General features: G+C 36.4%; 1 protein-coding gene across 3 annotated transcripts; it reads right to left on the reverse strand.

The window, feature by feature from the left end:
• Positions 1 to 410: 410 nt before the first annotated feature.
• LOC105523280 (chromosome unknown open reading frame, human C3orf58) lies at positions 411 to 25226 on the reverse strand. 3 transcript variants are annotated; one of them, XM_011958068.1, is made up of 3 exons: positions 24276 to 25226; positions 6607 to 6910; positions 411 to 3277 (listed from the first exon to the last, which is right to left on the reverse strand). In XM_011958068.1, exons 1-3 carry the CDS (start codon positions 24930 to 24932, stop codon positions 2946 to 2948), a joined length of 1293 nt encoding a protein of 430 aa, XP_011813458.1. In that variant the 5' UTR covers positions 24933 to 25226; the 3' UTR covers positions 411 to 2945. The 3 variants fall into 3 exon arrangements, with proteins under 3 accessions (XP_011813458.1, XP_011813459.1, XP_011813460.1); XM_011958069.1 differs by lacking the exon at positions 24276 to 25226 and adding an exon at positions 23717 to 24184; XM_011958070.1 differs by lacking the exon at positions 24276 to 25226 and adding an exon at positions 23572 to 23663.

Raw genomic sequence — 25226 nt, forward strand, 5'->3', positions numbered from 1 at the left:
GAAAATGCCTAATATAAATCTAATGATACATCTCAGATTTACTTCAAAATAAGCTGGAAGCAAGTAGTTTAGAGATGAAACTAGTTTGGCCACATGTTTTTAACTTTTGAAGTTAGTGTAATGATAGTTATACTACTGTTCATTATGTTATTCTCTTGCATACATTTGAAAATTTCCATAGAGGTTTTTTTTTTTTTTAATTCCATTTCAGTGGTAAAATTTTTTAAAAACTCACTACTACAGAAAAAGGAAACACACACAACCTTAAAGCCTGGTACACACCCAATCAGTAGTTCCCTCAAAATTCTAATTAAAGTGCATGCTAGAGGAAACTAGTAACTTATCTACTCAAACTCACTTTCCACTCAAGAAAAATGTGGATATCTGAAATTAAGAAATAGTCTGAAAAGTGTCATTCTTAAAGTACTCTTTATTAAGATCATTAAAAGTTGTAGAAACAACTTCATATTATAAAGGCACAGGGAGACAGTTTGATAAAATATTCAAATTAACAGTAACTTACAGTACAAAAGACAATTTTAATGCACATACAAACCCCAAATGTCTGATTCAAAAATATTTTACTGCGTCTATTAATGGGCAATGATTAAAAATATAAATTGCTGCCATATAATAAATATCTGATAGTGAACATCTTGATAGCAAAGTGAACAAAATATTTATTGCTTTTCACTTACATATTTTTCCCTGTAATTTTAAATTCCTAATTCTTTTACTATCTTCTCAACTTTTCCCAAAGATAAAATAAATTTCACATAATTTCATGGAGGGGAAATGGTAGTTATAAAAAACTACCTCAAGTAGCAATCACTGCTGGCAGTGTTTTCTCACTTTCTGTTCTGCAATTGCAATCACACTTCCAAAAAGAAAAGCAAATGTTTGCTAAACCATAGACAGACAACCTCTTTGTGACTGGTATTGTAAGGTTTATAATGAAAACTTTTCAAATATAAAAGGTGTTCCCTTTTCAAAATGTGTATTTTATTTGAAGTTTTGAGTAAGAGGTGTTTGGCAATTTTAACTACTCCCCTCAAAAATCTTCCAAAGTTGCAAAAAAGTCAGTTTAGTAAAATTCCAAGCACTTAAATGCTTCAATGAGGGCCAGTTGATATATGCAATGCACTAATACGTAAAAATTAACATAATGCAACTATTTTATAATGGAGAGCTCTTATCTTTTCCTTCCAGTTTTTAAACTGGAATTAACTTTATTGACTTCATCCTCATATTTTTATAGCAACCTAGTTTTAGATGGTACAAGTTGAATTTCTATCACAAGACAATAAAATAACATGAATGCATTATCCTAATTAATGCTATTTCAACTTAAGAAATATATACATTGAAGTATTTGATAATAATTGTAAAGTTACTTAACCATATGTCATGTTCAGACAGTATGTAGCAGCTAGTAACGTGCCTGGCACTGAGTTGATGCTTAATAAATAGTTGCTGAATAAATGAAAAAGAAAAACGTGGCTTTGGTTGTGCATACTTTAATCACTTTCTGATTTAGAAAAAGATCAGTCTAGAGCTCACTACTGCACACTACATCAAATTTTGCTGTAAACAAAAGTAACAACTTCAAACAGAAAAATATTACCTGTTAGTGATAGTCAACTTACATACTGTAACATTTTTTAAAGAGCCCACACATTTCTATGCAAATAATTAAATTTGATGTTTTGATGTTTAACCATTAGGTAAAGAAGACCAAAGTGGGCTGACTGGCTAACTTGTCTGCTTTACTGTGATAATGATTAGTTCCTCAACAAATAAAAGGTTATGATGCCCAATTAAATTCAAACAATGGCTACCATGTCACTTTTGCAAAACTACCTACTAGTAAAAGGTAGGATAACTTAAAATTACTTGAAAGCAGTAGTTTAACTTTCAACAGAAAGAATCATCAGGAAGATCTGAATTTAATAATGACAGAGCTAGAAAACTGGAAGTAGGGTGGTAAGAATAAGTAGGTGATCAATTCTATTTTAAATTCTAAACATGAGACTAGGTGTAATATTTCTTTGGCATATGCATTAGTATCTTGGACTAGTTAACACTTTTTAGATAATGGGTTGTATTTTTTTTCTGAGTCAAAATTAACATCGAGATACAGATTCTAGTATATTCTTCTTAAAGCCTTTAGTAAAAGATAAAATGACATTTTGCAACATATGCCAAACTTCATGTTTAGTGTGTACTTGTAATTATTGGCATAGAGGGATATAACTGTTAAATAACCTGAAATGATACCATGCAATGGTGAAACTACAGAAGGTGGTGAAAAGAAGTATTTACATAATATAATATTTAGCTTTCTTTAAAAAACACACACACACAGTAAACCTGGGAATCCTGCCCTAACAGTAAATACGTACCAAATAGCACTGAATGAGAACTAGTAAAAATTTAAATGAACACCTACAGTAACCTGAATTTTCAAAATTTAATTAAAAAAAAAAAATGGGAAAAAACCCTACACATCAGAAGGAAAAAGCGGCCTATAAAACAGGCCAATCTGACTTGACATTCAAAGTAAATGCAAGAGATTCACAAAATCATGATAGTAAATGCAAACTAAGTACCAAGTACCCTTTGATACACAAGTCAATGTACTATCAGACTCATTTCCAATAGCTTAACAATATTCATTAATCCACTCAAGCATTCCGGTGTAGTGGGGAGCAGCTGATGACAGCTCAAGCCTCCAAAGTATAAGAACATACTTATTTGCAGAAGCATCATGTGATTTTTGAAGTAATGTCTTATTTTGATGGATGTTAACATTAAGTTCTATCAGTGCAAGTTTATCATCCTCTGAATGTAACACTTCCAAATTTCATTTTTTCAGATAGTTTTTTGGTGGTTTAGTTTTAGCCAGTGCTGTTTAAATGGAGGAAAAAAGAAAAGGTCACCATAGACTACCTCACGTTGTTACTTAATTGTGCTAGGTATTCACGCAGTTCTTTTGCAGCCTGGAATCTGCCATAGCGCTTCTTTGGGTTGGCACACTCATCCAGCAAGGCCTCGAGCCGGCCATCTTTGGCAATTTCACTTGGTGGATCATGAAGGAGTCCTCCAGAAGTGCCACGCCAGGTGGCATGTCTGGATAAGAGGTTCTGACAAACAGCATAGTAATTGTGGTCCACAGTGGCACGAGCACAAAGAATTTCTTTTGAAAATGATAAGCAAGCCTCCTTATCACAGTCATCAAACTTGCTTTCATACCATACATCCCAATTTTCAGGTTTATCTGTGAAAGGAGGAAAAGCAGAAATAGAAAAAAATTTTTTTAAATAGTTTTCATTGCTTCCAAAAATAGAATATTTCACTAATTAATAGTATTTGTTCTATACTTTTAGGTAAAAGTATATTATAACTTTAAACATTTAAATATATAAATTCATACAAACATTCACTGAGAGCCCACCAACGCTAGGCAGAAAGATTCAAAAAGGTCCCTACCACTTACAGGTTTAGTCTAGTGACTTTCTACCGTACACAGAAAGTGCCATAAACAAAATGACACAATGCTACAGGAATAGTGGGGAATTAGCACTTATCCCTGGGGCTGTAGAAGGCTGCAAAAAGGAGAACATCTGATTTAGGTCTTAAAAGATAACAAATCTGAAAAGAAACTAGGAAAAATAGCACTCTAGGTTCAGGACACAGTATATGCAAAGGTATGGACTTAAGAGATTGGTCCATTTGGTTGATGAAGCAATAAGTTCACTGTGGCTACAGTGTGAGAAAGGTAGTTGGCAAGGAGATACAGGTGACGCTAGAGAAATAGGTCGTAACTTGTGTAATCATGACCATAATTTATTTCATAGAAAGATAACTCTGGCCTGAAGACTGGAAGGATTAAGACCATGACAGCAACTATAGAGGGCCCAGAATGAAAAGTTAGATTGGAGAAACATTTCAGGCAAAAATAAGTAAGTATATGGGTAAAGTTTAAGGTTCTAATTGGATGACAAGGTATGTACAATTGCATAATAGTGTCAATATTTTATATATAGACAACATAAAGGAGCTATAAGGTATCAGGTGGGCACGTCACATGTGCAACTAGAACTAGACTTGAAACATGAGTTTGAGATAAGAGGGATAATAGGCATATTGAGAACACATAAGCACACATGTACTTGAAGGAGCCAAGGCTTGAAAAACAAATAGCTAGCTGTATATGGAAGGAAGAGACATTTTTGGAAGAGGAAACTACATATGGGAATGCCCAGAAGTGGGCCAATTCATTCAGGAAAACAAAAGACCATTGTAGCAGAAGCACTGAGGGCAACAGACAGAGGGGTATTAAAAATGAAACACTCGAAAAATACATACATACATAAGGCTGTATGGGCAGGGTGGGCTCACATCTGTAATCCCAGCACTTTGAGAGGCGAAGGTGAGAGGAGTGCTTGAGCCCACAAGTTTGAGACCAGTCTGGGCAACTTAGCAAGATCCCACCTTTACAAAAAATTAAAAAATTAATCAGGCATGGTGGTGTATGCCTGTAGTCTCAGCTACTTGGGAGGCTGAGGCAGGAGGATCACTTGAGCTAGGGAGGTCGAGGCTGCAGTGAGCCGTGATCATGCCACTGCACTTCAGCCTGGGTGACAGAGACCCTGTCTCAAAAAAGAAAAAAAAAGAAAAAAAAGAATCAGAAGAGGGCCAAGTCACACAGATTACAGATTATGCCCTGGCAAGGCGTTTGGATTTTACTTCAAGAACAATGGGAAGTCATTAAAAGCATTTAAGCAAAAGAGTAGTAAGATTAATGTTTTTTTAAGGTTACTATTCCAAAGAGGAAACAACTTCAAGAAGTTGATACTAGTCAAAATCACTTCACAAATTTGCCAATTAGGTGGTTGCTAATGGTAAGGCAGAGGTCTATGTCAGGTTTTAATGGACTAAGGAATGAACAGAGGCTGAGGAAGCAGAAAGGCAATAAATACTTTTAAATAAAACAGTGGACAAGCAAGGAGAAGCAGAAGAGAATCTCACATATACTTTTTATAGGGAGGCAAAAGAAACGTTGGATATTAAAGGAAGGAGGTGGGACACTGAAGAAGGTAACTGATGTAACAAGTTCTCAAAGAAGAATCTATCTGAAAAAGAAAGACCAATGTGTGTTGTTTTAATGAGGTTTAGACAATAAAGGACACTGAGGGAGTTGCCACAGCAAAATCTCAATTTCCCTGTGAAGAAACAAAATAGAGGTAATTTACTAGAAAGTGGAAAGAAAAGGGAGTGAATGAATAGACAGAGGCTTTTGCAAAATGGCTACTTAGAGGACCCATAAGACATCTGAAAAGAAATGAACACACTTAAAGTAGCACTAGAGCAATGCTCACTGTATGAAATGTAAGAATACAGAAGCTATATGGTTGGATTCATCTAAGGTCAGGAATTAGTAATTATTATTCCAGGAATGTCTGCATAAAATGAATTATAAAAAAAAATTTTATAAACACTGAAATAATTTTTTAAGCTTAGGAAAATTTCACTCTATGAATATAATAAAAACCACCTGCTTGTGTACACTTCAAAAAAGAAAGCATAGTATACGCTGCTACAATATTCACAAATGTAGGAAGAGGTAAATAGAGAGTAGAATATTTCAGCAGGATGTTCACCTCCCATAGGAGGATCTACAGGGCAAGTCAATAAATAATCAGAAAATAGTCTGGTAAGTATAAAATCTGAACAAGGGGGTGGGAAAATCAAGTATTTAATAGGATCATGCTAAGATCATGCAAAAAGTAAATGTCAACCTAATATATGGCTGTCACATAAACTTTTCCCCAGGTGCCACAAATTTTCAGCTTTTGTCAAAAGATATTTATATTGCTTTTATCAGGGGGAAAGAAGGGATTAAAAAATATAAAACCCTCACTATGGAGCAACACCCTTTGGTTTTTCTAACTGAATTGGTTCTAGACCTACAGGCTTTGTCCCTGACGCTTCAAAACTTCTATGGCATTTAATTTTCAAAACACTTCAGACACTATCCATCTATCCTGTGAAGAACTCAAAAATAAACCGACAGCAAAGTTTTGGGTGAGATGTAATAATCAGAATGTCAAACCAAATTCACAGCTGCAGTCCCAGGAATCACCAAAATGGTTAAAAATAAAGTACAAACCATATTTCAAGAACCCATACGACCATTCTGTTTTTCACTTTCAGTACAGAATTCAACACATTACATGAACATAATTATATTCAACAGTTTATTATAAAATAGGTTTTACTTTACACAATTTCCCCCAACTGTAGGCTAATGTAAGTGCTCTGAGTATGTTTAAGGTAGGCGAGACTAAGCTATGATGCCTCATATGTTAGATGTATTTCAAATAACAATATTTTCAACGTAGACTGGGTTTATCAAGATGTTATCCCCTAGTAAGTCAAAGAGTATCTCTGTATTCGTTTATTGACAGTGGTTATATAAAGCAAAGAAAGACGCGTAAAGTTGCCATCTAAGGAGGAAATTCAAGGCTCATTTCATACAAGTATAAACATTATATTGACATAGGAAACAATAAGTAGAAAAAAATCTAAAAACTATATACTTACTTTGTCTAATTAATCTTTTGTCAGCAACCAAAACATTTTCAGCATCCACAATGATTACCTTCCCATCTCTAGGACCAACTGCAAAATTGTCAAAGCTGACGTCCAAGAGGTAGAGTGCAAATTCAAAGTCATTGTTTGTAAGCTGTTCTGCTATTTCCATTAATTGCCAAGCAAGGTCAACTCGTTTCTCCCATGGCGCATTAAAGTAACTCCACAGTTCTTCTCCAACATAATTTACAGCCACCATTCTTCCACAAGCTCCAAGATACTTTGCAAATGGCCAACCTTCATCAGACGGAAAACTCTACAAAAGAATTATCTTAATATTACAAGAGATTCTGAAGAATATATCCTAGGTCTATCCTCAGATCCTTTCAGTAGAAATTGCTACTAGGAATGACTTTGGATGTTCTTACTACATTCGACAGTTTATTAGAGATTAAATTCATTTTTTCCTAATTCATACCAGTACCACGGACCTGAAAAATATTTAAATAGAGAACTTTACACTATGAAGCTAAAATAGGATGACAAGTCTTGCTTATCAAAATCTAAGAACCAAATTGATCAATAAGAGGGAAGATACTGTCTGTATTACCAAATCTGAAAGTATTTACGCTTTCCCTTATCTTCTTCACTTGTGTAAATGTAGTCAACCAATCCTTTTATTTAAACCGATAGCACTGCAGCCTATTAACCAGCAGTTATTTACCAGGCATCAGGAACTGTGTTATGGTGGCAATTAAGGGTGAACCAAACAGTCTCCATTTAGCCATGGGCTTTTATTTTAGAAGAGCATGCAGACACCAAACAAATAATTATGAATATGAAAAGTGTTAGTTACTAAGCAGTGATGCAGGTCCCAGGGGAGCATTTAGCAGGGGCCTTACCTAGTCAGGAAGCAGGTGGGGTGGAATTCAGGGAAAGATTCTTGAGAGGTGTCTCTTACCCTACATCCAAAGGTTTGGAAGGGACAAACTGATATCCTATTAATGCAACCTCCACTCTGAGCACATCTGGTCCAAGTTTATCTTGTTTCCCTTTCCCAGCCATATTTTCTGTTCTCCTTGGCCCAGCCTCAAAATTATTCTCATCTTAGCAAGGTTTTCTAATGGATTTTAAAACTACTGGGAGGATTATCATCCTAAATCAAAAGAAAAGTGTTCCATGACCATGAACACTCATTTTCACCTTAAGTAAAATAACAGGCTTTATCTAAGGTACTTTCCACTGCTAAAATACATATTAGAAAACGAACATTGGAGAAAAAAAGGAATCAATAAATGTGTGTGTTCTGACTGATCCACCAACCAGCCGTTCCCCCATCTCTTCCCTCTTCTCGGGCCTCCCTGTTCCCTGAGACCCAACAATACTGAAAATAAGCCTATTAATCCTACTATGGCCTCTAAGTAAGCAAATGAAAGAGTTGCAGGTCTCTCATTTGAAATCAAAAGCTAGAAACAATAGGTATACTGAAGAAGGCACACCTAAAACTGAGATAGGCAGAAAGCTAGGCTTCTTAACCCAAACAGCCAAGCTGTGAATGCAAGGGAAATATTATCAAAAGAAATCAGAAGTGCTACGCCAGTGAACACACAAATGTTAAGAAAGCAAAACAGCCTTATTGCTAATAGGGAGAACGTTTTAGTGATCTGGGTAAAAGATCAAATCAGTCACAACATTCCCTTAAGCCAATACCTAATCCAGAACAAGAACCCAACTCTCCTCAATTCTATGAAATCTCAGAGTTCAGAAGAAAAGTCTAAAGGTAGCAGAGGTTGGTTAATGCAGTTTAAGGAATGAATTCATCACCATAATATAAAAGTGCAAAGAGAAGCAGCAAGTGCTGATATAGAAACCACAGCAAGTTATCCAGAAGATCTAGCTAAGATAACTGATGAAAGTGACTAATCAACAGATTTTCAATGTAGATCAAACAGCCTTCTATTGGAAGAAAATGCTTCCTAGGACTTTCACAAATAGATCTAAGAAGTCAATGCCCGGCTTCAAAGCTTCAAAGCAAAGGCAGACTCTCTTGTTAGGGGTTAATGCAGCTGGTGACTTTAAGTTGAAAACAATAATTGTTTACCATTCCAAAAATCCCAGAATCCTTAAGAATGATGCTAAATTGATTTGCCTTCACTCTATATATGTAACAAGAAAGCCTGCATGACAACACAGTGGTTTACAGCATCCTTTACTAAATATTTTAAGCCCACCATTGAGATCTACTGCTCAGAAAAAAAAGATTCCTTTTGAAACATTATTGCTCACTGACAATACACCTAGCTACTCAAAAGCTCTGATGGGGGTGTGCAAGGAGATTCATGTTATTTTCACGCCTGCTAACAACATCCATTCTGCAGCCCACAGATCAAGGAGTAATTTCAACTTTCATGTCTTATGATTTAAGAAATAATATTTTGTAAGGCTATCACTGCCATACATAGTAATTCCTCTAATGGATCTTGGAAGAGTAAATTGAAAATCTTCTGAAAATAGTTTGCCAATCTAGATGCTATGAAGTGTATCTGTGATTCATGGGAGGAGGTCAAAATACCAACATTAACAGAGTTTGGAAGTAGTTGATTCCAAATCCCATGGATAACTTTGAGGGCTCAAGACTGTAGTAGAGGCAGTAACTACAGATAGAGTGAAAAGAGCAAGAGAACCACAATTAGAAGTGGAGTCTGAAGATGTGGACACTAAATTACTGAAATCTCATGATCAAACTTGAAAAGAAGAAGAGTTGATTCTTATGGATGAGCAAAGAAAGTGGTTTCTTGAGATGGAATCTACTCCCGGTGAAGATGCTGTGAATATTAGTGAAATGACAACAAAGGCCTTATAATATGACATAAACCTAGTTGACAAACACCAGTAGAGTTTGAGAGTACTGACTTCAATTTTGAAATTCTACAGTGGGTAAAATGCTATGAAAAACATGGCAAGCTACAGAAAAATCCTTCCTGAAAGGAATAGTCGACTGATGCAGCAAACTACATTTGTCATTTTAAGAAATAACTGTCATAGCCACCCTGATCAGTCAGCAGCCATCAACATTGAGGCAAGATCCTCCACCAGCAAACAGATTACAACTCACTGAAGATTTGGCTCAGATGATCATTAACATTCTTTAGCCAAAAAAAAAGTATTTTTAACTAAAGTATCTATATATTTTTTAGACATAATGCTTACATACTTAGTAGACTACAGTATAATGTAAACAGAACTTTTATATGCACTGGGAAACCAAGAAATTCACATGACTCACTTTATCATGATGTTTGCTTTATTGAGGTGGTCTGGAACTAAACTCGTAATATCTCCAAGGCATGCCTGTATCAATACTCTATTGCTAGAAACTGAACAATCTACATACACTTAGTGACCCCAAAGTCAGGCTCCTATTCTTGTATCTCTTAGGAAAACAGGCAATATTAATTTTGCCCTGAGCTTTATAAAATTGTCACAACTCAATATCCTTGCATTAAAATTTTATCAACTTTAAAACAAAAAACAAATTGAGAATTATACTTTATCCATAATTACCAATTTCAATTGCTCCCTTTCAACTATAACAATGCACAATATCTGTACTAGTTCTTTGTGTATATAACGTTTTTCTCTTAAATTTTAATATTGTAGCTTTGTGATGAAATCCTAATTATGTAAATGAAAAACTTAGATACATATGAATCATTAATTATAGTAATTTAATTGATTCCATTTTAGTTAGGAGGTCATACATACTGGTTCTTTAGAAATTAGAGGTAAACACATACCTAATTTTGTGCCTTGCCTGAGAATTTTAAAATTTATTTTGGGAATTAGAAAAAGAGATTACTTGTGTCCAATTAGAAAAAGAGATTACTTGTGTCCAATGTGCAATACAAAAACTGTTGAAGAACCAAACAGCATTCTCAGCTATTCCCCCAACTTAAAATACCTCCATGACCTTGAAATTTTTGTTAGACAATTACAAAAGATTTAACTATTTCCCAGAAACATTCATGTATAAAGACCCTGACATAAAAACGAAAGCACTAAAATAAGAAATATGTAAGATTACATAGTTTTGTCATGCAAAAAATAAAACAAAAAGCTCCTCCATACACTACTGGCATATTATTCACATGCCATATTGTAGAACAAATACAAACATATCTTTGTGAAAATAAAATGGTCTTTGACAACAGGAGAAATCAGGAACAAGGCCAACATCTGCACATGTACAAATGTTTCCTTGTTTTTGGAACCTTTCCGACTGACAAACGGCAGTCAAAACTACACTTCATTACCCAAGTTCCCCATAGAAGAGGGTAACATATATGAGTAAATGTCACACTGAGCAACTTTATATTCATAGAGTGCTTTCTGACAATGTTAACTGAAATTCTGTTATGCCTCATTTTAAGAAGAGCACTATAGTTCTTTCATATAGTTTGCTACCTAATCTTTCGGAAGAACTTTAATAAATGAATTCACACCATTTGCTCAGATGATAAGAATTTTTCATTGTCTAATCAAAAGTCAGATTTCATTACTGATAATACAATTCTATGGAACACACTGTAGTCCAAAGAAAATCCTCAAGGAAAGCCAAAATATTCGTAATTTGCGATTAATGCAATTCGGGCTTAGAATCAAATTACCATGGTCAAGCAGAGTTTGAGAGACAAAATTTATATACGTTAGAACTTGGATTTGTTAAACGTATCAAGCAGTAAGAAAATAACTTATTCCCGATTACCAAACTCCCACAGTGCATAAAACACATTAGGTAGGACAGAAAGTTTACTGCTAAGGTCTACATTTTTCTATTTAAAACAAAATTTTAAAATCAGATTTTTCAGATTGTCTAGCACAAGCATATAGTTTAAAGTAATAAAATAAAATGTGATTTTAATAAATTATTTACAACCAAACAAAATGTACAAATACTTTTCAAATGAAAAAAGGAACATTTAAATTTAGAATGATATCAATCCTAACTCTGGATTGGAGGCACGTCACTTAATTTTGCTAGGCTTTTAATCAGGATTGTATATATGACATAAAGTGAAAAACGTAGAATTTTTTAAAGTAAATATTAGTTAAAGGTTGTACAAAGGCCCAAAAAAATTATATATTTACTTTTCTATAACTGTATTTTGTTAAAAAATTAAGTTGGTAATAACTAAAGAAGATGTCTTTAGAAAAGCAGCATGGTTAACTGCTAAGAGCTGAAAAAATATTAAATGCTTTCACTTTTAATTTTTAAAGCAAAATTTGTTTTGAATTTGAAGTGTAATATAAATCACGTCTAGGCATCTTTTTTAAATTTGGTTACAAAACCACAACCTACTTCTTGGATAGCATACAACTGAAATAACACTAATAACAATATTGTACATACTGACAGTATCTGAAAGCCAAGATTTCAGAAACAAAACCACTAACGTCGCCTTAAGAGAAGGTGATATGTAATGTATGTAATCAATATTAAAGACTGGAAAATTTGGATACTTTATACTCTTTATAGGAATACAATATTTCATAAAATTTCTATATTTAATGGCCAATACAGTATATAAGTAGAAAAATGAATCTTAAATTACAGTGCTAGATTGTGAAGTCCCTTCCACCCTTACATCTCACTAGCTATAATGATAGCAAAGCAGTAACTTTTCTGGGCTTTGGTTTTTTCCTCTGTAAAACTGGAATATTTGTATCACCATATTCATCAGGGCAATCTAAGGATCAAAGAAAAAAAGATATGAAAGGTACGTTGCACATTCAACACTATTCAGTAAGGAATTGTTTACCGAAGTATTTACACTTTTATCATTATAAAGTTCTGGGATACATGTGCAGAACGTGCAGGTTTGTTATATAGGTAGACATGTGCCATGGTGGTTTGCTGCATCCATCAACTTGTAATCTATATTAGGTATTTCTCCTAATGCTATCCCCCTCCCCCAGCCCCGCACCCCCTGACAGGCCCTAATGGGTGATGTTCCCCTCTCTGTGTCCATGTGTTCTCATTGTTCAACTCCCACTTATAAGTCAGAACATGCGGTGTTTGGTTTTCTGTTCCTGTGTTAGTTTGCTGAGAATGATGGTTTCCAGCTTCATCCCTGTCCCTGCAAAGGACATGAACACATTCTTTTCATGACTGCATAGTATTCTATGGTGTATATGTGCCACATTTTCTTTATCCAGTCTATCACTGATGGGCATTGATTACGTTCATTCCAAGTCTTTGTAGGGCATGTCCACCCACGCCCAGCTAATTTCTGTATTTTTAGTGAGACAGGGTTTCACCAGTTTGGCCAGGATGGTCTCAATCTCTTGACCTCATGATCCGCCCACCTCAGCCTTCCAAAGTGCTGGGATTACAGGCATGAGCCACCATGCCCAGCCATAAATGTCTTCTTTTGAGAAGGGTCTGTTCATATCCTTCACCCACTTTTTGATGGGGTTGTTTAATTCTTGTAAAATTTGTTTTTCCTTGTAGATTCTGGATATTAACCCTTTGTCAGATGGATAGATTACAAAAATTTTCTCCCACTCTGTAGGCTGCCTGTTCACTCTGATGATAGTTTCTTTTGCTGTGCAGAAGCTCTTTTGTTTAATTCAATCCCATTTGTCAATTTTGGCATTTGTTGCCATTGCTTTTAGTGTTTTAGTCATGAAATCTTTGACCATGCCTATGTCCTGAATGGTATTACCTAGGTTTTCTTCTAGGGTTTTTACGGTTTTAGGTCTTATGTTTAAGTCTTTAATCCATCTTGAGTTAATTTTTTTATAAGATGTAAGGAAGGGGTACAGTTTCAGTTTTCTGCATATGGCTAGCCAGTTTTCCCAACACCATTGATTAAATAGGGAATCCTTTACCCATTACTTATTTTTGTCAGGTTTGTCAAAGATCAGATGGTTGCAGATGTGTGGCATTATTTCTGAGGCTTCTGTTCTGTTTCATTGGTCGATATATCTGTTTTGGTACCAGTACCATGCTGTTTTAGTTACTGTAGCCTTATAGTATAGTTTGAAGTCAGTCAGCATGATGCATCCAGCTTTGTTCTTTTTACTTAGCATTATCTTTGCTATACGGGCTCTTTTTTGGTTCCACATGAAATTTAAAGTAGTTTTTTCTAATTCTGTGAAAAAAGTCAAAGGTAGCTTGATGGGGATAGCACTGAATCTATAAATTACTTTGAGCAGTATGGCCATTTTCATGATATTGATTTTTCCTATCCACAAGCATGGAATGTTTTTCCATTTATTTGTATCCTCTCTGATTTCCTTGACCAATGGTTTGTTACTCCTCCTTGAAGAGGTCCTTCACATACCTTGCAAGTTGTACTCTTAGGTATTTTATTCTCCTTGTAGTAATTGTGAATGGGAGTTCACTCATGATTTGGCTATTATTGGTATATAGGAATGCCTGTGATTTTTGCACATTGATTTTGATTTTGTATCCTGAGACTTTGCTGAAGTTGATTTATCAGCTTAAGGAGATTCTGGGTTGAGACGATGGGGTTTTCTAAATATACAATCAGGTCATCTGCAAACACAGACAATCTTACTTCCTTTATTCCTATTTGAATACCCTTTATTTCTTTCTCTTGCCTGATCGCCCTAGCCAGAACTTCCAATACTATGTTGAATAGAATGGTGAGAGAGGGCATCCTTGTCGTGTGCCAGTTTTCAAAGGGAATGCTTCCAGTTTTTGCCCATTCGGTATAATATTGACTGTGGGTTTGTCATAAATAGCTCTTATTATTTTGAGATACTTTCCATCAATACCAAGTTTATCGAGAGTTTTTAGCATGAAGGGGTGTTGAATTTTATCAAACGTCTTTTCTTCATCTATTGTCTTTTATGATCTTTGTTGGTTAAAAGTCTGTTTTATCAGAGACTAGGATTGCAACCCCTGCTTTTTTTGTTTTGTTTTGTTTTTTTGGCTTTCCATTTGTTTGGTAAATGTTTCTCCATCCCTTTATTTCGGGCCTGTGTGTGTCTTTGCATGTGAGATGGGTCTCCTGAATACAGCACACTGGTGGGTTCTAACTCTATCCCATTTGTCAGTCTGTGTCTTTTAATTGCGGCATTTACACAATGTACATATAAGATTAATATTGTTATGTGTGAATTTGATCCTATCATTATGATGCTAGCTAGCTATTTTGCCCATTAATTGATGCCGTTTCTTCACAGTGTCAATTATCTTTACAATTTGGTATGTTCTTGCAATGGCTCATACTGGTATTTCCTTTCCATATTTAGTGCTTCCTTCAGGAGCTCTTGTAAGGCAGGCCTGGTGGTGACAAAATCTCTCAGCATTTGCTTGTCTGGAAAGGATTTTATTTCTCCTTAGCTTATGAAGCTTACTTTGGCTGGATATGAAATTCTGGGTTGAAAATTCTTTTCTTTAAGAATGTGGAATATTGGCCCCCACTCTCTTCTGGCTTATAGGCTTTCTGCAGAGAGATTCTGCTGTTAGTCTGATGGGCTTCCCTTTGTGGGTAATCCGACCTTGCCCAATTTAAAATTTTTTAATAATTCCAGACATTCATCAAGAGATATGCTTATTTTCATGCACCTACTAAACACCTACTAAAACGGCATTTACAAATAATGAACCCCCTTCCAAATAGAGTGAAGAATCACTAAATTAGAGAAACATTTTTACTGAGCTCTAGTAATTTCTAATTCATAATGAAATATATAGACTAGTCACTAAACCTTCAAAATCACTGATGTTATAAGAAATGTAGAGAGCATCCACAAGCACTAAAAATGCAAGAAATTTAAAAACTAGAAACATGTACACACATAAACACAGCATTTTAACTGGCTTTTTATTTGTTACTGATAAGCACAAAACAAATTCCAAATGCTGAAATAACCTATAATCTACCAAGATCAAAATCAAATATTTTATGTGATCAATAAAATAAATGTAAAATCAAAGAAATTTAGAGTTTAACAGTACCTCAATTGTAAAGCCCGTTCAATCTTATTAGTGCAGTGTTAAATGATTTACCTAAAGTCACACAGGTAGTAAGAAGCAAATTTAGGCCAAGCTATAATTACCTTTGCAAGAGTCAAAATGGATTCAAAAGATAGATTAATACAACCCCCCTCAAGCCAATATCCTTCTGTTGAAGTTAAACTTTATTAGTTTGGGATGGCTTTTTTGGGTTTTTTGTTTCTGCTTTTGTTTTTGCTTATTTACCATCTGTTTAAGAATTTTTCAGATTTTATAAAGGTAACAGGTTATATATTACATAGCAGCATTCCAGAAGCCATTATGCTGGAAAAATAATGTAAGATTGATTATTTACCCTAGGTGATCTCCATCTAGGCTGAGACCTAAAGGATGAGTTTAACATTAAGCAGACTGGAGATGGGGCAGTTTAGGCACATGAAAATCTTCTCAGAAATGAATAAAAGACCAAAGCAGCTGCAGTGAAATGCATGGAGAAATGACTTGAGGTAATGGAATCTGGAGAGTGAAGCAAGGACCAGATCATGTTGGGACTTAGAGAATCAAACAGAAATCTTCAACACAGGCTTTACAGCGTGGTCTATATGTATGTCATGCAAAAACAAACACATGTCAAAATCTTAATGTTCAAGATTATCGTACACACTGAAATCAAACAGTATGCTGTGGTATATTTATTCTAAAAAACAAGTCTTTAAAATATCACAATAATACCCTTTGATCAATATTCATCATCCTGCCAGGTTAATAAGGCCATTTCATTCTATCATGCTATAACACAGTCATGAAAAAGGTGGACATGGAATATATGAGTAAAGATACATAAACGAATACATTTTGGTTTTATTTACTTACAAACAATAAATGACATGAGACTAATAGATTAAAATAGAGTCTACTTAAAAGTGCTTGCATTCTTTTTTCTCCTACATGACCAAAAATATTGTATCTAAATTTAAAAGATCAAAAGTCCTTTTACACAATATAAAATATTTTATAATACTTCATTACCTCATAAGATTCCATTAAAAGGAACATAGCTTTGCAGTTGGCCTTAAGAGAGAAAATAAATACAGACCAAGAGATGTGTTACCATGCAAGACTGATTTTTGTTAAAGTTGAACGTTCTTAGTATAAACAAACTAACTTCAAAGAAACTATTAATAAAACATACAATCTAAAATGTGAATATCGATTTTCTACGTAACTGGCATTTCTATAAAAAAATTAAAAAGTTTAAGCTTGAAAACACTCTTACAAAGTATTGTCATCAAAAGGATAGAAAATGCTTAAAGGAGCCAGGCACGGTGGCTCACGCCTGTAATCCCAGCACTTTGGGAGGCCGAAGAAGGTAGATCACCTGAGGTCAGGTGTTCAAGACCAGCCTGGCCAATATAGTGAAACCCATCTCTACTAAAAATACAAAAATTAGCCAGGCGTGGTGGTGTGCACCTGTAATCCCAGCTACTGAGGAGGCTGAGGCAGGAATTGCTTGAACCCGGGAGGTAGAGGTTACAGTGAACTGAGACCATGCTACTGCACTCTGGCCTGGGTGACAGAGAGAGATACCATCAAAAGACAGAGAGACAGAAAAGAAAGAAAGAGCTAACTTAAGTTTTAAAATTATTTTTTAAATCCCAAATTTGAATGAAATCCCATTGTAGGAACACACATGTTGTAACAGCTGTTCATAAAGATTAGTCAACTGTACTGGTGACAGACTAATGTGTTCACAGTTTGGTGAACTGTCTGGAGGGGGAGATATAGTAAAATTACTGGGATGATTTAATGGTTACTGAATTTTTGCTAAAATTTCTCTAAGATCTTAGCTTCTTAATTTATACTGCTAAATAGCAGCCAAAATCCATGGCAAATACTGTAGAAGCTTAACAATTTCAAGATTTTAAAGTCCTAGCATATGTCCCATTTATTTCATGAAATAATTTTCTGAATGCCATTTTCCACCCACCTCAAATTCCAACAATATTAAGCAATGCCTTGAAAATAGTAAAGTTGTGTTATTTTACTGAATATCATGTCCAACAGCTGTATCTAAAATTGGAAACTGATGTCAAAACACATTTTTAAAAAACTAAATTTAACAGAAATACATTATCTTTAAGAATCAATTGCTTAAGAAATGCTGCCCCCACCAAAAAAAAAAAAAAAATCACTTGTTCACAAGTTTTAAATATGCGTAAGTTTACTAGTTTCAACTGACCCTTACTGTGTCCCAAGGGTGTACAGATCAGTTCCTGGCACTATTAACCAATTCCACATAATTACTGTCAAATCTTTTCACTTCAGAGTTAAACCCCAAAAAAAGCGTTAGAAAGAAAAAATACAAAGACGACACTGAAGCATCATACTTACTTCAGATTACAAATATTTTAAGATTCTGAGTCTAAGTTCCAGACTTAACCTGTTTTTTTGTACTACCATTTACAAACATACTAAATAGAATTATTAAACTATAATAATGATTTACAGAGAAAAAAAGAAACTATTTGCTTTTTATTTCTTAATCCTTATCTAAACCCTCTTTCCTACCATATTCATTCTATTCAGTATACTTCATATGAGACAAATCCCTAACTCCCTTTTAAACTACTATTCTTAAAAAATTATAGCCTGAATAGGTACATATGATGTATGTATATGTAAGGACAGTGACATTTCAATGTCTGCAATGAGAAAAGTAGGATTTTTACATTTCTAAGACAGACATCAGCATAATGTACTAAAGAACTTTTAACTATTATAGCTGACTAAAAATGGAATAAGCTGATTTTCAAAGACATAATACACTGTAAAAAGCTTTACAGCTGAAAACATTTAACAGACATTAACTTGAATAATCCCTTCTCCTTTAATCTTTAAAACAATCCTGTTAAGTAAGTATTAACAACCCCATTTTACTGATGAAAAAAACTTAGAATCTGAAACATTAAGTGACTTGCTCAATACCATCCAACAACTTTGTGGTAATACAGAATGTGAACTGGATGCTCTATCAATACTGTCTCCTCCACCCTTCCTCCCACTCTCCACCTCCATCTATTGGCAAAAATCTCTGAAACTTTCCCTGGTACCATTCCTATCAATATACAATGAGATGTCCCTCCTTGAGTCATATGACAGTGTATATATACACCTTTTGTACAGGGCTTATTACATTACATGGATTGTGTATTAATTAGTCACTTGTGTACCTACCTCCTACATAGTAAGCTACTTGTTTCCTAGGGCCATTTTTCCATCTTTTCAATCCAAATGCCTTGTCACAGATTGTAAAATGAACACAAAAATTCAGTTCTTTTGATTATAAATTCAAAGAGTTCCCAAAAATTTCACAGACGACTTATCGCCTGTACTAACCTCACCTTACACTAATAATTTTCAGTCATTTTACAACTATTTACTAAAGTTCATCAAGTGTATTAGAAAAATGCAAGATTTAAATTATAAGGCCATGATTTAACGTATAAGTAATGAGTGAAAGTGAAGAAAGAAAAAGTCAGCATTCTGTGAAGAGTCAGCAGCAATGACAGAAAAATAGGAAGTAAGCCAGAGACCACAAACCAGAAAAACAGAATAAAACCCAGTTTGACAATCCCCTGGGAAGCTGGACACCCATGTCCAGAAGACCTATAAAAACAAGCTTTCTATTTCCCAACATGTGTGAAGAATATGTGCTAACCTATGCAATGGAAATATAAAGAATAGTTCAAAGACTAGACAAAAGTATATAAAGGACAAAATTCAGAATGGTCAAAAGATATGGATACGTCCAGAAACTAGACCAGGATGCCAAATGACTTTGCTCCACTGATTCGGAAGTGATGCTTTCTTAAGGGTGATTACCTGTTTCTAGGGTCTTTCTAAAATAAAAGTCCCCACCCCCTTTTTGGACTTGAGGTACACAGAATTGTTTTATTATTTTTGTTTGATTATCTTGAACGGCAATCAAAAGTGTACTGTCAATGGACTCTCAGATGAAAAGCCACAAAAAGTCCAAAAACTTACAAAATTTACTAGATTAAAAACTGCTCTACCAGGAACCATCTCCAATGTGTTTTGAAGCCGAAATCTAGGAAGACAGTAACTAAAGAAACAGCTAGTGAAGAAGTAGGTGGTTCCTTAAGCTGTTGTTTGAAAAGAAACTCTTGAGACAAAATCTGGAACATCCTTTTGCACACTACTGCCTCACAAGATCCTTGGCTACCCTTAACTCCACATATTTCCCCTTAAAAGAAGGTTTTGGTTTTGGTTTTGGTTTTGGTTTAATCTGATTTCATGTGTGTAGGGGGTAAGAAAAAAGGCTTGAAAGAGAGCATCCAACTCCCAATCCCTTTTCAGAAGAGCTTAATTAAACCCACTCGTTAAAGTCAAGTTCAAAAGAAAACAACAACAAAAAACTCAAATTTCTCAAGTCAAGAGTTTGGAAGCCCCAGAATGTTGGGACTGAAAGGAGCTAATCCAATAGTTTCATTCTATAAAGAGGGGAGTAAGTCCAATAGTAAAAATCTATCAACTTTTCTAAAGTACCATTAGCTAAATAATCTTCTATTTGTTTACTTCAAAAACTCTATTTTTACCAGTGAACTTAAAAAAAATGCTGTTCCCCATATAAATTACTTTTAAGGGGAAAAAAAATTGGAAGTTTTCTACAGAAAAAAAAAGTAAAAATGGACAAAAATCAGTATAAAGTATGGTTGATATTCAAAATCACTGTTATTTTTAAGGTGATCCATACTCCACACGAGCTTCAAAACAGCTGATCAAATGCACCAGGCAGTTAAAGTTACCTTGAGTTTATTCAATATCTAACATTTATGGAATGCTTATAATTTGTCAGATACTACGTGAAGTGCTTTGCATGTATTACAGCATTTACAAGAACAGAAAAACAAGCTTAAAAGCCATAGCTTAATGATAGTCACATACTATAAAAATAAAGTAAATCCTACTAAAATCATGATTCAGAAAATGTAAGGCAAATGAAGTTCCACAAATAGTAAAACTCCCAGCTCTTCCTCCTAAACAAAGAACTTTCTCCATTTCCTACAAACAAGACCATCTTCACTACATCCAGGTTATAAAGTCAGAGATTCTGTCTGAACTTCAAGAAATCCAGACAGCATTTCTCTGTCTCTTTCTGTAAGTTCAATAGGTGAAATACAAATACTGATAGAAAAGTTATCAACAATAACTTGTCGTCTTGCCAATTACTTCAACTCAAGTTTTGAATACTCCAAGATTCCTATTTACACAATATAAAAATCAATATAGTTCCTCTCCTCCATTTTTCTCCATAGTCTTATAGTATACTTGACACTAAAATACACCTCTTAGTAAAGTAAGGTATTAAAAAAAAAAAGGGTATTAGAGCAGAAGATAAAGGTACTACTAGCATTCTCTTGTTGCTTGATGTTTATAAATTTTTTTTGAAGATAATAATTCTATGAGTAAACTGTTGCAAACTAGTGAAACTATCCAACAATAGGAAGAAAGCCGTACTCTCAAGCCATTTCATATGCGGAAATTTATATTACAAATCTATACAGCCTTACATAGATAAGGTACGTGTGTACACATCTTACAGACACTTAATATCTTTCACCTCTCCTTTCAAGGCATAATAGCAACGTCAAATTTTACTGTTTTTTTCAAATCAGAAGAGGTGAGTTTAATGAATTAAATTTGTAAGTATTTTTCAGTTCTTTCTTAACCACCTTATCAAAAGAAATTTTTACATGCTTATACTGAAGCATTCTTACTATACTGGAAGTTTTGTTAAGAATACGTTGATGAAGTCAGTTCGAAGACTTTTTTCCCCCCGAAGTTGTTAATTTTTGGACAATGTAAGAAAAATCTAGTTTGTCACCAGCTGTCCAAAAATTCGACAAGCAGCTCCCTCTCCTGGAGGAAAAAAATGAGTTCCTCTTCAAGCTGTAAAACATTTGTACTCTTAAAAAAATTTTTTTTTAATACATGAAGCAATAAACACCCAAATCTGAGTTTTTCTATAACTATCAATTAATATCCCAATATTACTGTAAACATCTTTAAGCAGTTTTATAGAAATCTGTATAAATACTAAAAATGTAGTTTCCTAGATAACAAAGGTAATGAACATCATGATTTGACTTACTATACAGCAACCTTTGTACTTGTTCACAGAATGTTGAGATACCTTCCATTTTGGTGGTTTTATACAATCATCAGTCCTCAAGTATATTGTTCAGAGTTGTAAATTCACTAGCTTTTACCAAAGATCAAGTGATTCTACAAAGAAAGCAGCAGCTCTACGAAGACTCTTACTTAAAAATATCTTCTTCCTCTACTTGTTTGTTAATCCAGTTTTAAAAAGATAACATGCCTATATGACTGGCTGGTACTAAAGACCCCTAAATTATACTACACTGTACGTAATTAGCTATAATTATAATACATATATTAGTATTAGTACTATTCTTGGGAACTGGGTTGTGTAAATTTAAAATGTAATTTACAAATCTCACACTCTAAAATGTGGAGACATGTTTCATCACATACTAAAAACAAATTCTTATCCTATGGCCCATCTATTTACCCACTCAGAGCAATTGTGCCATTATGTGTCATATATAATCACTAAAGATGAGAAGAGATAAAGAGTAAGTTTGAGGGAAAAGTTAAACAGAAAACAAGATACAAGCACACTATCTCAACTACAAAGTAAACTGAGAATGCCATGATAAGTTCAAACTTAAAAAAATATAAAACCTTCCTGCACAAAGCACAAATTTACCTTAGCATAAAATCAGATGCCGAAGTTTCTCAAACTCAATGCTATGACTACACTTACAAAGAACTGGCTACACATGCTCTTAAAATATCAATTCTACTATTAGTTGTTACTAGTACACCACTATTCAAAATTACCTAATAAACAAATCTTTCAGTAGGGACGCCAGCATTTTAAGTACAGTAAAAGTATATTACACTAAGATAGCTCTTTGCTAAATTTTTGGGTCTCAGAGAATTTGTCCGGGTATCTACTTCAGCAGATTGCTAACACAATCTCCATGAACCAACCTTGTTAATATAAACAAGGCTTTTTTTCTTTTTTTAAAGATAGCTTAACGAGAAACTTCAGTTCAAGTGTATGTACATCATAGACACAGGCTAAACCTTTAGAGACTGACTAGTTTGGGAACTACGGAATAAAGAAAATTTCACGGAAAGTTTAACCAGTTTTATGCATCCATTCAGTTAGGAGATACAGCAGTATTTAAAATACACTCTGACTTTAAAATTAACACAATACACATAGCCTCTGATGTCCTGAAATTGACTAAGACCCACACTAAAGCTTCATTTGAGGCAAAATATTTGTTTTACATTATTTGGCTGAACTAATCAAACGAAGCTGGTTTCTTTTGGCTAAAATGGACAGTGTGGAGCTTGAGGAAAGAAAGTAATATAAATAAATCTGCACTTTCATATTAATGTATTTTAGATTAAAAAAACAAAAACAAACAACCAAAAAAAAAACACCCTGTATAAACCCTCCAGCCCTCAGTGACATTCTGAGCAACCCAGAAAGAATGTGAAGTATACCAAAATTACTTGTGAACTTTAAATCATTTTTTTCTCTTGTCATGGAAAGGAGCACGATAACTTTTCCTGAAGACAGCAAGAGAAACCACAACCCCACAGCTGTAATCACTGTTCAAGGACACCGCACTGAAGCCGGGTGGGAATGTGCAGAAACAAGTAAATACTCCGAAAGTAAACAGTGATTTTGTTTTTTGTTCTCTTTTTGATGTCACCAGTAAAAAGATTCCATCCTATTCCCCTAAAAGACACATTACTTTTCAGAATAAAGTCAGACGAAAGCAAATAACGCAATCGGCGAAAGGCAAGAATCTCCTTTCCTGATACTCGCTCTGGCCTAATATTTCATCTCCCTTCAACTAGATTACCAGATGAATAGGGCAGGTCACAGGATCAGGATGAAAATGTCCTCCTGGCCTTAAGCCCTCCCAGCCCCAAGTCCGACGCTGCCTTACTTTTTCTGTTTCTCTGATTCTAATCCCACCCAAAGCTCGGCTCACGGATTAACCCCACCCCGGCCACTATCCCATTCTCCGACTTCATCCTCCCCAACTTGTCACCGAATTAGCTGTCCAAATGACTGCCAGGTAAATGAGGGAAAACAAAGACTCTGAGACCGAAGTTAGGCCAGCCAGCAGCGCCAGAAAAGAAGTGCGAACGCGAGAAGAACTAAGAAAGGGTTCAAGGGCTCGTGAACAGTCTGCGCCGCGGACCTGCAAGCCCCGGCAGATAAAAGCAGAAAGGCAGGGAAGCGAGCGGAAGGAAACTCGCGGTAGAGACATTTTGGGGAGCGTTAAGAGACGCACTCCCTCTGGCGTTGAAGGATCCGCAGTCAAATCCGAAATGCGCCCGAATCTAGGTGACAAGAGGATACTCTCCATCAGCCGGGTCGCCCTCGGCCTCCCTGCACAGCCCCGGGGCTCCCCCGGAGCCGCCCCTTCCCAAGCCTGCAGCCTGGCCCAGCCGGGCCGAGTCCGAACTGGCGGCGAGAGCGGGCGGAGCCACTTCTCCCGACTCTGGTTCCCACGCGCGGCCCCTCCCAGGACGCCCCCCACCCTGGCTCCGCGCCTACCTGTAGCACCAGCGGCTCGGGGTTGAAGGCCAGGGTCAGCAGCAGCTGCATGCGCTCCGAGTCCTTCAGGTTGCGAAGCAGGAAGCTGCCCGAGTCCTTGGTCTCCGCGTAGCGGCGCACCAGGCGGTCGAGAAGGCGCTGCGAGGGGCAGTGCACCAGGTCCGACCAGCCCTCCACCGCCTCGGGCGTGAGCAGACGCACGTCGCCGTTGAGGCGCGCGAACTCGGTCCGGGGCATGGCTTGCAGCAGGTCGCAGCGGGGCCGGCCAGTGGCCCGCTTGCAGATGCTCTGGTCGAGCTGCGCCAGCTCGCGCTGCGAGCCGAGGCGCTTGAGCACCACTCGGCGGCGGCCGCCCTCGCGGGGCTCGCCGTACTGAGCGAAGTACACGTTCTTCACGTTGAGGAAGTCCAGCAAGCGCAAGCGGCCCCACGCCTCGAACACCACCTGCCCGTTGAGGAAGCGGCGGCACCAGCTCGTCCCAAAGCACGCCGGGCACTTATTGAGCTGCAGGAAGCGCCGGTCGGTCAGCTCGTTGCGCTGCCAAGAGGCGAGCAGCGACGGCGAGTGCAACACCATCAGCACCAACAGGCTGCCCAGAGCCGCCAGCTTCAGGGAGCGGGACAGGCGGCCCAGCTTCGGGGGCACCAGGCGCCACATACCGCCCGCCCGCCTGCAACGGGAGGGCGAGGGCACCCCCGGGGCGCCCCCGCCGCGCCAAGACTCGGAGAACTACCGGCAGGAACCCCGGGCGAGAGAAGGAGCGAGCGCGGGGGCTGGGGTGGAGGGCGGAGTAGGTGTGTGAGAGAGGAAGACGGGGAGCGGGAAGACGCGGGCCTGAGCGGGCTGCGACTTCTCCTAGTCAGTAGTCTCCACAACTCTCGAGCTCCCTCCTCCTAGCTCCCCGCCCTCCGACTCCGGCGGCGCCTCCTCCACGCCAGCCAAGTTATAGAG

The sequence above is a fragment of the Colobus angolensis genome, unplaced genomic scaffold, assembly GCF_000951035.1.
Source record: "Colobus angolensis palliatus isolate OR3802 unplaced genomic scaffold, Cang.pa_1.0 Scaffold46, whole genome shotgun sequence".
NCBI lineage: Eukaryota > Metazoa > Chordata > Mammalia > Primates > Cercopithecidae > Colobus > Colobus angolensis.